The following is an 18,034-nucleotide window of genomic DNA, read 5'->3' as shown; positions in this document are numbered from 1 at the left end:
TGGGCTTCAATGGCTCATCATTTTCTGGCTCATTGGTCTATTTGTAAGACTCATATTTCTGTATGAGTAATATGAGATATGAGTAATATGATACATTTTTGAAATTTGAGTAAATTTTCATAGTCTTTTTCAGGCTTCTTTAGTGATTCATCTGCTTGAATGGACTGAGTACCCAATACTTGGAGAAATATAATTTCCTTCAATAAAGCCTTCAGTGATTTCTGTCTTCCATGGAGTGATTTTTGGCTAATGTTTTTGGTCACTCAGTTTATACTTATTTGTATGACTGCCATTGTATTTAGAGAAATCAGCCATGTTCCAGTGTAGCAGAGCAGATGTAGAATGCCACAGTAACTTATGGTAAGGAATAAAGCAAAGTGTGATTGATGTGTGTCCCACTCACAAGGCTGTAAATGCCACAAAAGCAGGGACTCACTGCTGTATCACCAGTGCCTAATGTAAGTCCCAATAAGTATTTTGAGTGAGAGAGAGGAATCTTAAGGGATATTTCGAGGAAGCCAAATATGTAATCATACTATATTTCAAATAGGAGAATGTTTAGAATAGAAGCTGGTAGTCTTCTATTTAATTAGCTCAGGAGTTTGGTAGCAAGGAAAGAGAAAGTAAGAGGCCCAACATATAAACTACAAAGGACCACACTGTGGGCAGTTAGAGTGAAGTTTGGTGTACTAGTTTCATTTTTCATAAAAGAAAAAGTCAAGAGGAAGGAAGCAATTCTGTAAGTTTAGAGAAGAGCCTGATGAATTTGAAGTGCTGGTAAGCTTAGTTAGTAATAATGCCACCCAATTTTCAGATACCTTTTAACATTTGTGTAGCACTTTACTCATGATGTGGCACTTATAATTAGAAAGACAGGATAGGCAAGTGGAATTAGCCTCATTTTTTACAGGTGAGGAAGTTGATGCAGAGCTTTCGCTTACCATGTACGAATAGCTTGCAGGTGGTGAGATTGGGACTTGATCCATATCTTCATACTTTAAGTTCAATATTTTTCCTATATCCTCCCCCACTCCCTTCCCCACCTGGCTTGGAGGCCGCCTAGCAATCATTCAAAGAAAAAAATAAAAGGAACTTAAATTTAATTAGGTAATATTTTATCTGTTCTTCCCATTAGTCTGGTATGGAGCTGGGGAAAATCCAATACCCTGTTTTTTTAGAACCCTTGAATATCTCTGTCCCAAGTAGACATTTATCATCCCTGGGATTTTATTTCATGAAAACATTTTGAAATACTTGTGAGGTAACTATGAAGGCATGCCATTGGCACAATGAGTCACTTTCACTGTCTAGCTATGCTTGAGGCCAGAGAAGACAGAGAATTGGGGATTTTTCATATGGTGAGTCCTGGGTGAGCAGCTGTTGAACTGAAGTCATGAAGCGGGTCTATTCTAATAACCATGTTCTGTGGGAACAGAGCAGGTCGTTTCTTCTGTATGAGATTTCATCATTTTCGTTTGTTCTTCATTTGCCAGGTTTTGAAGGGAGCACCTGTGAGAGGAATATTGATGACTGCCCTAACCACAGGTGTCAGAATGGAGGGGTTTGTGTGGATGGGGTCAACACTTACAACTGCCGCTGTCCCCCACAATGGACAGGTATGTACAGTGTGGAGAATCCACCAGAATGGGATATGGATTGGTAACCAGAGGCAGACTGTTTTTTTAAAATATCAGTAACAAATATCTTAGGCCTGCTCTGGAACCAGTATGTGAACTGAGCAGGATCTCCATGCTAGATCATTGCTTATTGTACTAACCTCATACATTTTCCTATGTTCACTCAAAGACATATTTTCACAGGTATTATTAGGCAGCAACTCTGAACCCAGCACCATGCTAGATGCTGTGGCAGATATGAGAGAAGAGCATTACTGTAAGCTTATTATCTGGGAAAAGCAGGACATTACCTGGAACATAGTAGATGCTTAATAAATATTAAAGAGGAAAAATTTCCTGAAATGCTAAAATAAATTGTACAGGCTACCAGAGTTCAGAGCCTGTTTGTTCACGGACAGAGATCTGTGCCATCTTAATGTCATGTTCTATAACTAGGCAAAGTGTTAGGCAGGTACTCTTAATGACATTATTTTTATGATACGCATCCTACATTTGTTTTTTTCTTCTATCCCTTTTTGTACACGAACAAAAATAGTTTTTTCTGCCTCTAACATTAGAAGGGTAGTCTTGCTTAATTTTACAGCCTCTTGGAAGTTTCTCATGTAGTCTTTGGCAGGTTGAGTGATTTATGCAGACATTTGGTTCTAATTTCTCTTTATGTCTGTTTATCTACTGAAAGTAGAGACAATTAAGAACTGATTAAGGGACTAAGAGCTGGGCCTTTTTGAGAGAAATTAATTTAATGTGGAAACCCAACAGGAAGTTAGTATTATAAGAAAAAATTACAGTACCGGTAGTGGGCTATCTCCTACAAAGAATCTTAATGTTGAAGTGCAGCCATTACTACCTGGTATTCTTTAGTGTCTCTGAATTACTTTTCCTTATCTGTAGCATCTAATTATTTACAATACTCTTTAGAGCTATAGACTATGAATAGAAAAAGATGAAAAGCATTTAAAAACTCAATCACAGGACTTACTGGGGAGGCCAAACATTTCTGCTTTTAATTCCCAAACTGTCCCTTTTAATACTTTCCCACCAGGTTGTCCTAGAATTGGGACTTCCCCTAGAATTTCTTCATGGTGTCTTGATCCTAGAACTTCACTTCTAACCCTCTGTACTTTTTGTCACATTCTCTCTTCTAGTTTTTGCCATTTTTCTATGATAGGCTTTTCAGAGGCTATTTTTTCAACTTAAAAAATTACTGTAAAGTTAATTACATGACATATAGTAACTGGAAAAATTTGTGTTTTTTTTCTCTTTTTAATGATCCTTACAGTATTGGACAGGATGAGATACTTGTTAAGAACTTGACCACATTCTGATCTCTCCCTTGCTCTGTGGGAAAGTAACTGTGTAGTACTGAGGCTTCTGATGCCAGTGAAGATTAAACAACATTGTAATATTGTTGCTGGTTTTTGTTTGATACTACACTTGGTTTCTTGCTTTGATATTAATTAGGAAGGCCTGCTCTTGGGGAAAACTTCCCCAGTGAAATGATTTTTTTATTCAAATTTCTTATCCCAGGACATTTAATAAATGCCTCTTTTCGCTAGAAGTCTTTATAAGATGTTTCTGTTTTTATGTTTTCCAAAAAGGGTGGTGGAGATCATGGATAAGTTTAATGTGGCAGTTTTATTTCTTTTGATTTGCTGTCTGTCATTTAGAGTGACCTTCAGTTTTTTTTTTGTTATTCATCACAGGTTTTCTTCTTCACTCATGCCAATTCTTTGATTCCCAGTGAGAAGCCTTGTTTTTGCCCTGCCCATCATCAACAGGAGAAAGTCTAAGATCATTCTTCTGTTATATGAAGCCTTTCATGGCTTCAGCTCTGTCTGCTTCCCCAGTCTCCTTCTCATGCATCTAGCAGCATACCCTAGCAGTTCTCTGCTCACAGTTTTCCTGTACATACTGCATAGTGCTTCACATCCTGTGTCTTCATTGACACCATTCCTTTTCTCTAGGGTTTTCTTCTCCACTCCTCCCCCATTTTTCTCATCATTTTTGGCATGCCTAGCTCAGATCGAGTGGTTACCTGCTTCAGGAAGGCTTCCCTGATCTCGCTCCAGGCTGAGCTAAATGTTCTACTCTGGACTCCCTTAGTACCCCATGTATTCCCCTGTGATAACACTTACCACGTTTGTATTGATATTATATGCTTGATGTGAGGGATGTACCGAGTTATGGGGACGGTTGGACTATTGATGACAGCAGTTACTAGCACTCCTTACAGACCTTTGTTCTCAGTAGCATGTAGCTGAGCTGTTTACCATCCCAGCCCCTATCCTATTGTAAAGAGAAAAACAGAAGGAAAATTTTGTGTCATAGGGCTTCTGTTTCTACTGATATTAGATGTATAAATTCAGATTAGTCTTTTCTGTGTTACACAAAGAAGTGAATGGAGCAGGAATCTAGTAGGAGTTAACTAATGTTTATTAGCATCCAAATACTGTGCTAATTACAATGTTTTATCTGTGTAATCTTTGCAATAACTGTATTAGAGATAGAGTTTAAATATCCTTTTTTCAGATGATGATGCGTATTCAAGAGGGTTAAATAATTTGCCCAAGACCCGTAGTGGTTGGGTTAGGGTTTGAATCTAGGCTTGTTGAACTCCAAATCTGTGCTCAAATCTGTAGTCTTTTTTCTATATAAAATTGATTTTGTAAATTATCTTGTTTTATTTTAAGAACTTGGGGTGTTTTTTAATAGACTGAAAATTTCATTATCCTGAGATTTGGTGATTTATTCCATGTGTTTTCCCTTTTTAAGAACCTAGCTGGTTATTTTGAGGTTAGAAGTTAACATTATGTGTATGCTTTAGATTCAGTCTGATGCGTTTTCACTATACCTAAGAGCCTATTGCAACTTTGTTCAGAATTCCTTTTACAATTTCCAGCTGTAGACTTGAAGCATTAACTATTTGGTCTGGCTTTTGACAAAATGAAAAAGGAGGGGTTGGAGTAGTGAGGTGAGAAAATGAAGGAAATGAAGTTGCCAGCTATTTGAAAAAGAATGGATAAGACTATATGGCTGAAAAAAGATAGGCATTAATTTTAAATAAATGGAGATTTGGAAATTTGCCATGCTTTTAATGAGAAGAACCTGATAGTTACGGCTTTGTTTTGTAACTACATGTACATAAAAGGCTTGGTGTTTTGTAGCAAGTTCTACACTTCAAGATGAGCATAAATTCCAGCTCTATTCATGGTTTGATTTAGGGTAAATTTGTCAGCCTCCTTTTCTCAGAAGCCTTTATTTGCTGTTATCTCTTTCTTGGGATATTGAAATAATCAAAAATGCAATAAAGTTTATTTTTTCATTTGTTCTGCAAACAGCTATTATGCTAAACATTCTAAATTCATCCTATTCTATATGGTGGCCCCTAGTTTCATCTTGCTATTGAGCATCTGAAATATGGCTAATGTGAATTGAGATATGTTGTAATTGTCAAATAACTGATTTTCAAGACTTAGTATGGCTGGGCACAGTGGCTCATGCCTCTAATCCCAGCACTTTGGGAAGCTGAGATGAATGGATCTCTTGGGCCCAGGAGTTTGAGAACAGCCTGCGTAACATGGCAAAACCCTGTCTCTACAAAAAATACAAAATTAGCTGGGTGTGGTGGCGTGCACCTGTAGTCCTGGTCACTTGGGAGGCTAATCACTCCACTGCACATTCCACCCTGGGGGACAGAGTGAGACCAAGAACCTGTCTCAAAAAAAAAAAAGAACTTCGTATGGAAAAAAAGATATCTTTTTAATAATGTTTAAATATTGATTAGATGCTGAAATAATACATTTTGGTACATTGAATTAAATATAACATAATATTAAAATTAATTTCCCCTATTCCTTTTTACCATTAAATATTTTAGTAGCCACTGGAAAATTTGAAATTATATCTGTTACTCTCATTGTATTTCAGTTGGACAGCATTACTTCAGATGCAAAGATGGTCTGTAGGTATTACCATTGCTGCTGCTTTGTAGAAGCATCTATTCTAGCCCTGAAGTAGAGGAATAGATGGTTTCCCCATGGCCTGTGGGCAGAACTGTGTTATATACCCCACTGCAGGCGTTTTTACCTACTGTGGCTGTCTAATTAGTGTTTGTTTGTGCCTTCAAAAACTACCACTCTTGTGGACTAGCTTAAGCTCAGATGGAAAAGAGAAATTGGTCTTAGGGAGTGGGTGTGGGGAGATGATTTACTTCTTTATAGGAATTGTCTTATAGGGATAAGCCTGAATACTGGATGTTCCTTTAGGAAATAGAAGTAGACCTGATGGTTGGATGAAGATAGAGCACAAATGTCTTTATTATACTGTATTTGGCCTCAGGCCATCTTATCAGAGAAGTTCTGCTCTGGCAGATATCCATTTAAGGAAAAAAGGGTTTTAAAGGGCCCAAAATTTATTAGAGCAGTGTAGATTAATGTTTTGTCTACATAGACTGTTGTTTGAATTTTCTTTTTAAAGGTTCATTTCCTTCAGAATTAAAGTTGACCCTAAGCTCAACTCACAAATTCCTCTGTGGCTGCTTTTGACTTTGGGCTCACTTCTGGGACAGATGTGATTTATTTTCTTGTGCTTGTTATTAATCCAGAAATGTAATTTCAGCGTGGGCTTGGAATAGTGCTCTGGGACATGAAGCAGAAGTGAACAATGGAAGTTAGGTGGATATGAGTCAAAGAAAACTGACCACACTTTCTCTCAGCTCTCCTTTACAGCATGATGAGCCTCAAGAGCTGGGGGAGGTTTTCATTGCTGTCGGTGCTCCCAATTCAGTAAAAATGTTTGGTGTGAGTTGGCAAGTACATTTGCCAGAGGTGGTGCATGAGCTCCTTGTGTCTGGGAATGGAGATTTTCATGATGGTGCTTTTATTTTGAGCTAGATCTTCCTGTCTCAGTCTAGCCTCTAGCTGGTGATGAATTATTCTCTAGAGTGAGGCTTTTCTCACAACCATTTTTCTACTTTTTTTTTTAGGACTATAGGGATGGAGGTTTTTTGATTGAGAGAGAAAACTACTTAATTATATATGGTACTTCAAAGCTGCTCTCTTTTATATTCTACATGGAGGAATGGGAAAATATGTCTCACATTTCAATTTTTCTGCTGTAAGCCTGATTGTGAGGAGTATAATAAGCCTGTTCTCTGAATTCTACCTCCTCACCCCAAATTCGGTTTCCTATCAGTTGGGCAGACTGCCACAGTGCTAACCTGAAGCACCCTTGCCCCAGATGTCCCAGAGTTGATTAGTGGCGCTGTTGGTGGAAACAAGGATGAGTGGATAGTCTAGCCCCACATGCAGGAGGTGAGACTGCAGGCAGGATCTTTCCTGCCCTGCAGTCCATGACTCAGGGTGTAGCCTTGGCTATGTTACAGGCACGATCCAGTTTAACTTCATGGCTCTCTAAGCCCCCATGGAATGGTTGTTAGTAGGTTCAATAATTTATCTATTGGACCTACTTACAGATATTTATTGAACAACTACTACATGGAATATATTATGCTAGATACTGTAAGAGACACAAAGAAAAAATTCCTATTTTAAGAGTGGTAAAATTGACTAGGAAGACATAAGAAAGTCCACACATAACCACACTAGGAAGCAGAAGGTGTGTGTGAATGTGAATTTGAAAGAAACAATGGTGGGAATGGGGAAGCATCTAAGTACTTGGTGGGGTAAGGAAGGTGATCGAGAAGAGTGAACTTCTGTTTTGAGTCTGAGTAATGGATGGGAACTGTTGACAGAGAAGGAGAAATAGGGTAGAAATGATGGTAAGTTGGAGATGAGTTTTCCAAGTGAAAAACATGCAGCAGTAAGACCCAGGAGCTCAGAATACAGGCAGGGACGAGAGACTCAGGGTTACCACGGAATGTGTCAAGTCTGTGAGGGAAATTGGATGGAGTGATAAGAACAGAGGGTTTGGACCCGAAGTACGAGAAACATCCACACTTCGGAAAATGGATGAGGAAGGGTATCCAAAGAAGGAAAGTGAGAAAAGGGGAGGTTTGAGAGGTGGGAAGAGAGCTCGGCCATGATAGCATCCTCAAGTTAAAGGGTACAGCCTTAGAAGCTTGCCCTGAACTCAACTCTACACGCCTTGGTGGCAGCTCCTGTAATATTTTACTTCTCTTACTGCGTTATGTGCTCAGCTTGCCTAAGAGACTATCAGCCTCTGGAAGGCAGGAAACTGCTCTTACTTATTTTGACATTCCCAGGACTGATTTTAACAAACCATGGTTATTAATAACTGACAACCAGGAGACTCAAATATAAATGATAACTGGAAAATATTCATTAGAATATTTGAGTCATTAGAAATTTTCTGAAATACAGTTTTAATACAAACAAGACTAAGAAGCTAGATTGAGAAAGTTAAAGGAAAAAGTAGGCTTTGGGGAGGAGGAAGGGGCAAAATGGGTTTAGATCACTATGTAAGATTTTGCACAACTGAAAAGGAAGAGCGAGAGAGACACAACACAGGGTTATGGGAGACAGAAACTTTATTCATCTCATTGACCATAGAGCTTGGCTACGCTAAGAGTAAGGCAGCTCAAAGGGCGTTGGCTAATGAAGTGGAGTATTGGGAGGGGTTTACTCTTACAGTTTTTAGTGGGGAATACTTTAGGTAAGATGTCTGCTGGGAATGGGAAAGGAAGAAGATGGGAAAGTTATAGTCAGAGAGTGGAAGTACCAAGTTTGAGATCTTGGACTAGAACAATGAGTGTCTTGTAACAGAGGTGTAGAATGTGAGCGTGCTTGTGATATGGAATGGATGCGGAGGTCTGTAAGGTTGAGAAAAGTAAGAACTCTTGACTCAGATGACCTTACTGGTCCTCAACCCAGATGTTGATTTCATGCGAGACAGGAGAGGAAAGAGCGAGAACATAAGCCACGTGCTTGTCATTCTAGGAAGAGGAAATTGGTCCACGAGAACGACAGACCATGATGTGATAATTTATATTATACTATGTCTTTTTTTTTAATTTTTAAAGGACTTCAATTCATCTATCTACTTTTAATGTCAGAAATTAGAAAGTATTTATTGATTTCTTTCTCTCGAAGATGAGGAATTAGCATACTTCTCATAGCTTTCACTCACTAGACTTTGTATAAATAATCTGGGTTTCAATATTTATATTATTGTTATCAAATTTATAAACATATACATATTCTTTAAAATTATTCTTGATATTTACAATTTTATAACCCAATTTATAATATTTTCAACTTAGTTGTATGTGCTACTTGTTTTGTGTTAACTACCAGTGCAATTATGTCACAACATTTTCATTTCTGAGTTCCTTATTTTCATTAACATTTTAGCTGAATAAGTATCTTTGAATAATTTTATTTCAGAGGAGTTACATGTTGGACCCATTTGGTTAGTCAAAAAATGTCTTTTGATTTAGTTGCCTTCATACACAAGTTGTATCTTGACTAGATATCAAATTCTTGGGTCATGAATTAATCTCATCAAATTCTTAGACATTGTTCCTTTGTGTCTTCTGGTTACTATTCTAGGGAAATGCAATGCCAGTTGAGTGTTTCTTCTTTTTCATAAGTAACACTGGGCTCCCTGCCCTCTTTTTCATTTGTTGTAGAGTTGTCAGGAAAACCTATTATCTTTGCAATTAGGTCTTCATTCTTTCTTCTGCAAAGCTAAAATCTCTCTTGATTTTTAATCTGTTCATTTTTTGTTTTGTGTTCTGTGAGAGCTCTCTTAAGGTTCTTCTTTATAACACTGACTAATATTTCTTCATTGTCAGGTCAGTCCTTTATAGCTTCTTCTGCCTGCCTCTCAGCCCCTTTGATCAGAGACTAATGTCCTATATTATTTTTTATTTCTTTGTAGAACATAAACATGTCTAAATGTCTTGAGTGTACAGGAGCAGTTCTTTCTAAAATGTATTAGCTCCTGTAAGTGAATAATTTTCCCAGTGTGCTTTTCATCAATATCTTAAGCATTACATTCTCCATGTTTTATGTTGTAGAATCTTTTAATAGGTGCCATGTTGTTTTTTTCCATTTTACTCATTCTGAGCAGAGTAACTGCCTGCCCATAGACAGGGGAGGTGGGTGTTCCCTGGATCCCCTCACTCTCAACCTGGCTGCGCTAGTTTTTCCTCCTGGTGCAGTGAGGGGCTTTTATGTAAACTGGCTCAGCAACCCAGCAGCCTAAGGTGGGGAGAGCCAGAGAGTGGGGCCTCCTAGCAGGAGACCAAAGCTTGGCACCGCTTTCTTCTCTGTGGCGGGGGTCAGCTTTCTGAATGCCCAGTACTGGCCCAGCCTCCATGGCAGTCCACCCAGTGGCTGAGCCTGGATGCTTTTCAGTGCTGCTGCCTCCGGAATCTGCCCCAGAGGCACTGCAGTATTTCTCATTGCTATAGTGGCCACAGGAGCCTGGACTCTGCAGTTCTTGAAGTTTTTGTTGACCTGGAGGGGTGAGGTGGAGTTCAGTCCGTTCTCCTCGCTGCAGCAGAGTGGACTTTCTGAAACACGCATTGGATCGAGTCATTTCTTTGCTGGAAACACTTCAATGGGTCCTCCTTGTCTTTGGATTTAGTCCCAAGGCTGTGCATGTAACTCCCTCTCCAGCCACACCTCTCTGCACTCCCCTAATGCATTTCTTATAATTCAACCACAAGAATTTTTTTTCATTGCCGCAAATGAACCATGCTGTCTCTTCAACTCAAGCCTATGCTTTCTGCCTGAAATACTCCGCACTCCACCCTTTCTCTACACACCCCCTCACACACTTCTCCCCTCTTTCACAACCTGGCACGCTCCTCCCAGGCCTTCTCTTAAAAGTTTCATTCTATAGTTCCTCTCTATTCTCCCTACTCTGTACTCCCAAGGCAATAGGTATCTATGAAAGCACCTATCACTCTGTGTCATCATTGTTTGTTTGGTTATAAATCTGCTATTTGTAAGTTCTGCAGGCAGAAGCCATGGCTGTTTTGTTCACCATTATAATCCCATTGTGTATAGTCAGAGCCTGGCACATTGTGTTTGTGTGCGTGTGTGTGTATGTGTACATATATATATTTTAGATAAACGAATGAATGAATTACAGCATTAAATTTTCCAGTTGTTCCTAGCCCAACCTCATCTCCAAATTCACAGCTCTTCTTACCTTTCTAAGATACTTCAGTATTTTTCTTCAGTGTGTACCAAGTTTGTACTAAATCTGTAAAATTAGACTAATTATATATGAAGACTATAGTTGACAATCAATGTAAAGCACGTATCATCTGGAACCTAGAAATAACTCAGTGCATATGTTTTTACTGCTGAGGTTAGTAGTGACGTTGGGGAATAAAAAGAAAACCTGCTCTTTCTCCCCTAGTTTCCTGTCAGTGGCAGTGTTTAGAAGAGGAGGACTGCAGGAGCTCTACCGCAGAGGGCTGACTGGGCTGGTGTCTTTAGGGAAAACTCAGGTTTCAGTCAAAGAAGGAAGTTGTACACCTTAATGTAGAGTTGCCCTTGAGGCATAGTTGAAGGATTAGTGGGCAAAGGCAAGGTGAATCTGGGTGTGATACAAATGAGATGGAGTTTAGTGACACAGGAAGGGGACTGGGATGAGGGGTTTGCGTGTGAACTGGTGGTGTAGACAAGGGTGACGGACACTTTGGGTAGGAACAGAATAGAGATACTGTTGCTATGAGAAGGGTGAGTTGAAAGATTATTATTTTGGGATTAGGATAACTTAAATAAGAGAACCTTAAGCAGATAAACATTCATTTAACGAATATTTATTTAAGCTTGGGATTGTGTTGCATGCTGGGGATTCAGTGATGAGGTAAACAGCTACCCCCCATTTCTTCATGACGCTGACAGTCTAGTGAGAAACACAGGCATAGACAATATAATTCTCCATAAAATTTTGAACTGTACTAAATGCCTTGCAGGAAACAGAGAATGTATCTGGAGAGCATGTTAATAGGCAGAACTAATTGAGTTTAGTGACAGGCAAGTAAGGTCTCTTTGAGAAGGTAACATTTTCCATATAGACAATGAGTAGGAGTTGGGGAGAGTGAGGATAAGACTATCCCAGGCACAAGGAATAACATGTGCTAGCCACTGAGGAGGGAAAGAATGTGATCATTTTGAGAAATGAAAAAAGCCCAGAGTGGCTGGAGCTAGTGGTATTTCATGGTTAGAGCCTAAAGAGATAGGGAGAAAACACTGGTAGGTGTTAGAATTTTATCCTAAATGCAAAATAATTCATCAAAGGATTTGAACAAGCGAGTGGCGCATTCCACTTTACATGTTAAGATCATCCTGGCGGCTCTTTAGAAAATACATTGGTCATGATGCAGGGAAACCAGGCCTTTGAGAAGTCCTGAAAAAGATGATGCTGTCTAGAATTAGTGGAGGAATTTCTTGCATTTATTCTGTGTATGAATATCCTTTCCACAACTACATTATCCCCTTAGCCACATCTATACTCCCAGACCATCTTCTCAGTAGGCAGGCCCTGTAGACAGCAGTGTTTATACAGAATGTTTCACCCAACTTTATTCCGAGCAGGTGATGGGACACTCAAGCTTGTTCTTTGTTCTTCAGCTCCAACTTCAGCAGCGTGATAGAAAGTCTCCTGTGTATGGAGCTGAGGTTTTGTAGGATAGAAGTCCCAGGAATGATCTGCTCTGACACAGAAAGAGATGAAACTCCAGAACTCAGGAGCTTGGGTGACTGCTGGTTGGAAAGGTATATAGGAGACGGAGCTCTCTTGACTCAGCCATAGAGGAGAAGGTAGCAGGGTCAGGGCAAGGGCCGTCCAAGCTCATTTTTTATTTGTTCCTCTTGTGGAGATTGTTGTTGCAATGAGAGTTGACCCTTAACTGGACCAGTAATGTGATCAGACTTTTTCCCACAGACTTCACAGTTGAGAGATGGCTGGAAAGGATGAGAGTCGAGGCTCAGCACCTTACTTTTTTCAATTCCTTTCTCTTATTTTCTTTCTTTCTCTTGTTGTCCCCCTCTATTTTTTACCCATCACTTGTAGCTCCAAATCAGATTAGTGGTTTGTGGGTGGGGCCCTTGCCTTGAGAGAGCCATAATGAGCTGTTTGTGTCCCTGCGTGTTACAGCTCATAAATGCTGACTGTTTCGTGGTCTTTGGCTCACTTGGCTGAAGCGTGGTGCTAATGAGGCCCAGGCCATGGTTTCTATTTCAGCACAGACCTCTTAGGTTCACCCTGTTATATTTACTGCCACAGGCTGTGTCCATAATTTTTTTTTTTTTTTTTTTTTGAGATGGAGTCTTGCTCTGTCGCCAGGCTGGAGTGCAGTGGCACGATCTCAGATCACTGCCACCTCCGCCTCCTGGATTCAAGCGATTCTCCTGCCTCAGCCTCCCAAGTAGCTGGGACTACAGGCATGCACCATCATGCCCAGTTAATTTTTGTATTTTTAGTAAAGACGGGATTTCACCATGTTGGCCAGGATGGTCTCAATCCCTTGACCTCGTGATCCACCTGCCTCAGCCTTCCAAAGTGCTGGAATTATAGGCGTGAGCCACCACGCCTGGCTGACTGTGCCCATAATCTTACTTGTTCAGCCTGAAGCCAGAGGATGGAGCAACAAGAAAAGATCAGCATGGAGGTGACCCTACTCCTGCAAAACCAAAACAGTATACTTCCTTTGCTAATGGTGGCTTGGTAATGCCATGTCATCTTCACTTGTAGCACTCTGAGTTTCTTCCTCTTTCCCTACATCCCTCAACAGTCAGCTCAGATTGGCCTTCTTTATTTTGAAAACTAACTTGATCTGCAGCAATCTCACACCCCAAAGTCTTTATCAGCACTGAGCTATTTTCACTTCTAATTATTTTGCCAACTAACTGTGCAAAGTTGGGCAAGTTGCTATACCTCTCAGGTCCTAGTTTCCTCATCTGTAAAATGAGCATGTTAGATTAGATGCTGTCCAAGGTCAGTTCCACCACTGACACCAAGTGTCTAGTACAGTGGCTGGCATAGATACTGAGGTGAATGGCAGACACAGTCCCTGCCCTCCTGGAGCTTATAGCGAAATGGGGAAGAGACTGTAAAGAGTAAATAAATATGAAATCACAGCTCGTGATACATTCCACGATGGATTGAATGGAATGATGCAATGGTGGAGAATCATGGGGAGATGTGCATTTGGAGACCTACTCTATTGATAAGACAGGTACCTCGCCATGTGAATAAGCAGGAAAAAAATGTTTCAGGTGGACAGAGCAGCTTATGCAGCAGCACTGAGGCAGGAGAGAACTTAATGTTTGAGGAATCAACAAAAGTTATTGTGGTTAGTATAAACTGTACAAAGGAGAGGTGTAGATTTGAGTATATTTACGAGGCAAAAGTGATCAACCAGAAAATTGTCAGTAGTTACAGGTGGCACTCAGTGTTTAAGGTAACAGCCAAGGATATGCTAGTTTGACATTTCATTTCAGATTATTCCAGAGTCATTGTGGCATTAGAGAGGGTAGTTTTTAAAAACAAGTTATCTTCTTTCTCTTTTGCTCATAGGAAATAAGAGCCTAACTAGTCCACTGCCTCAGTCCTGATGTTAAAAAAATGACAGTAGCCTGCAGTATCTGGCAGGTGGAAATTACTGAGAGGGATAATTATTGCTCTTGAAAACTTGCCTAACTGAGCTTTGTGCAACATTTTGGGAGTTCACCAGCAAAGTTTGTGTGTTGACACAGGTGATGATACATGCTGACACTTGTTTGTATTGAAGATTTAGTAGCTTGGTAGGACATGGAAACAATACAGCTCTCCTGTTTCACCAAAGGCTTTTATTTGCTAGGTAGCCTATAACTTAGTGCTCTCTCCTGCTTTCCCTACTAACATAAAGTCATTTGCTTTTAATCCCTTCTATGTTCTATTGGCCAACTTACCTTCAAACACAGTATCGATCATGTCTTTCCTCATCCTCCTTTACTTGTTGTATCAAGTTCCGAATTCATACTCGAAGTCAAAGCCTCAATGACCTCCCACTTTTTCTTCTTCTAAAACCCCAGCCAAAGAATACACTGCAGTTATTTTAATATGTTTAAGACTTAATCCTGTATTCCTCTGTAAATCTTCAACCACCAGCCCAGGCTGGTGCTTTCTTGCACCAGTGGGATAAGCTCAATGACTGTAGAGCATACATGTTAAGACCTCTAGGTGATCTCCAAGAACTTTTCCCACTCAAATATCTAGTGACCTTCTGCCTTTATTCCTTTCTAATACGAGTGTTCCTTAACTGTCTTATGCACCTATGCCTTCTCAGGGTGCTGTAAGACCCTGGGATCAGCGACCTCATCTGTAGATTGTGTTGATCACATCCAGGGCTGAATACTTAACTCTGCTGCAGTCAAAGAGCATCAGATTTGCAGTCAGATCAATCCGGGTTTCAATGCAGCACTCTCACTCACCAACCGTGTGAACTTTGGAAGATTTTATTTCCTTTTTTTTACCTTCCTGAACCTGAAGTTTTTTATTTTTAGTCTTTAGCATTGGTTTGCTCCTGTGCCAGGAGGGTGGTGACGTGAAGGGAGTTGTTATATCATAGCAGATGTTCCACTGGGAATTTTAGAATAAGCAAGTTTTATGGCCACCGTGGTTACTGTTTTTCCTATTCTGAATTTTAGAACCAGTTGATAGAATTTTAATAGGGAGAAAATAATCTGGCAGAAATAGGACTAGGAGGAAATGTGAATTTGTAGAAATGTGCCTGAACCTTAGAGAAGTGTGATCCATCCAGTAGCTAATTACTTATAAGCCACTATCTTCTTGGATCTCTAAATTTCCTGTCCCTAACAAGCACTATCGAACAGATGCATGGTCCAAAGGTGTTCAGCGAAGGCAGCTAATCTTCAAAATTCAGTCTCATTCAAAAACCAGTGGACTGTACCTAAAAATACATTTACCTTTTAGACAGGAGTTTGCAGTCACAAGTGTTTCCAGTAACCAGTTGTTTGAGTCATGATTTGAGTCCTCACCTCCTCCATCCTGTCCACTTCCCCATGTCTGTGTGCCCTTGGGAAGCCCGAGACATGCAGAGATGGCTTGATATGGTCAGGTTCTCACCTCAGGTCTTTGTTAAGAATTTTAGAGTGAGGCAGCTCCAGTTCAAATCTCAACTGTCCTTCACTCACTGGCTTACAAAGGCAAATTATTTTACCTCTTTGAGGCTGTTTCCTCAGATATAAATGAGACAATTTTTATGAGAGCCCAAGCACAGTGCTTGCTTCTCAGTAGGCAGTCAATGGCTACTGGTTTCCTCTCCCAAGAGTGCCACATTTCCTTTCCTTTCCTTTATTTACCTAGTTTGTCTTGCTACATTATTTCAGTGTCTGTTTATTATAGTGCATAAGAAATGTATACAAAATAGCTTTAAACACATTGTGTCTTATAGTACCCAAAATTATCACAAAGCCTCAATAAAGAAAAATGACATCTAAATTGTTCACATTCAGCAAGTCAGTTTGGTTGGTGGGCAGTGGATATTTGAGTTAGCATAAGTATAATAGATGAGACTCAGCAATTTTCATGTTGCAGTAGCTCTTCACCTACTTCTTGGTCATGTTTTCATTTCTCAATCCCACCTGCATCCTAATAACACAGCTGTCATTACTTTGAGGTACCATTTCTGCTAGCACTATAAGACAGCAAAGTTTCTGTAATAAATGACATCATCTACCCTGAGGGAGATTATTGCCAGTGAGCTCACTCCCTCCCTCCTTCACTCTCTGATTCCTTCACTCACTCACTGACTCCCTCCCTCCCTCCCTTTCTTACCTTCCTCCCTTCCTTTCTCACCTCCCTCCATCTTTTACTCTCTCACGCATTCCCTCCCTCGCTCACTCACTCCTTGCAATCACTCCCTCACTCACTACCTCAGTGTTCTCACTTTCTTATTCATCTTCTCCTTTCCTTCCTCCCTCATTTCCCTCATTACCCTCATTACCTCCCCCATTCACTCCCTCATCCCTCACTCACTCTGTCTGTATTAATACTTTGGGATGCAGTTGACACAGCCTCGTTTCAAATTAGAAAGACCTGTTGCAAGAGGCATCTCTCAGAATGGCTATGCCACTGAGTAGGCTTACTAGTAGTTGGGCTTCAGTAGCAATTGGAACCAACAACTTGAATGCCACCATGTTTTTTTCTCTTTGTGCACATCTTTTCTATTTTTCTTTTTTTGAGACAGGGTCTTGCTCTATTGTCCACACTGGGGTGCAGTGGCATGATCATGGCTCAAGTGATTCTCCTACTTCAGCCTCCCAAGTAGTGCCTGCAGGCTGGTCTCTAACTTGTGGGCTCAAGTGATCTTCCTGTTTGGCCTCCCAAAATGTTGGGTTTACAGGTGTGAGCCACTGTGCCTGGCTCTCTGTGCACTTCTGATTCACCCATATCACTTTCTCTGCAGACCAGCCTCCTCATCTTTTTGGTCTATGTGGCAAAGTGGTCCTACTTCAATAATTTGGGAGAGATACAGTGATGTAGCTTGGATCAGATGCCCATCTTGGGTCAGTCAGCTATGGCCAGGAGGGTTTGATCATGTAAAGACATGGTTGCTCCTTCAAGAATTATATGGCTGGAGTTAGGAGAAGAGCATGGAAGGGTTATGCTGAGCACGGAGTTCCGGAGACATCCACATACCCATCCTGCCATCCTAGGCAGTTGGCTCTTGCTGGGAATACAAAAGAACCCCTCTAAACTGCAGCCAAGTAGTGGGAGACAGATGTGCAACCAAATAAGTGTGATAGAGTGATATTGGTTCTATAGTAATGGAGGTACATGTTAGATAGGAATAAAGAACAGGCAGTCAGTTAGGTTAAGTCAGACACAACTAGCATCTGCGAGTAATGATGGCTAACAGGCCTTCTACAGATACATGAGCCAGTCAAATTGCTAGGTATTCTGGGTCTAGAGATAGCCTTGGCATTTTCCAAGCACAAATACTGTGTTCTTTTTTTATTAGGAGGCCTCTTTATCAGAGTGCCTTTTAAAATTATTTGTTGAGTTTTATTTACAAAGGAAGAATGAAGGACACCTTGACATTTTTTTATTTTCAACAACTTGTCATGTTTTAGAGAATTCGGATGATCTAAATTTTAGTTCCTTTGATAGCTCTCTAAACTGTTTTTAAAAGACCTCAAACAAAACCAATCACCACTTTATTTTATAGCTCATATGATCTGGCCCTATACTGCTTTTGTTAATCACAGATTCCTGGTTGTAAGTTGAAGACATTATCTTGTTCTTTGTTAAGGGACGTAGGAGCCTTTGCCTTAGTCTCCATTGTTGCTATAGTGGTGACCTGCAACCTAGCCAGATGTGGGCTCATGTTTAGCTTCCTTTAGTGTGATCTTTTTCAGGCAGTGCATACCAGTCCTTTTTCCATCTCC

The 18,034-nt window shown here is 40.3% G+C and overlaps 1 protein-coding gene across 1 annotated transcript in view; it reads left to right on the top strand.

The window, feature by feature from the left end:
- The window catches only part of LOC101149786 (notch receptor 2), a 160,939-nt gene that overhangs the window by 84,005 nt on the left and 58,900 nt on the right, over positions 1-18,034 (top strand). Inside the window, exon 5 of the mRNA XM_055355264.2 lies at positions 1,494-1,616. Coding sequence (XP_055211239.2) covers positions 1,494-1,616 — 123 coding nt within the window. The remainder of the gene's footprint in view (positions 1-1,493; positions 1,617-18,034) is intronic.

This window comes from Gorilla gorilla, chromosome 1 (genome assembly GCF_029281585.2).
Source record: "Gorilla gorilla gorilla isolate KB3781 chromosome 1, NHGRI_mGorGor1-v2.1_pri, whole genome shotgun sequence".
In the NCBI taxonomy this organism is placed as follows: domain Eukaryota; kingdom Metazoa; phylum Chordata; class Mammalia; order Primates; family Hominidae; genus Gorilla; species Gorilla gorilla.
This window is presented reverse-complemented; position numbering and strand designations above follow the sequence as displayed.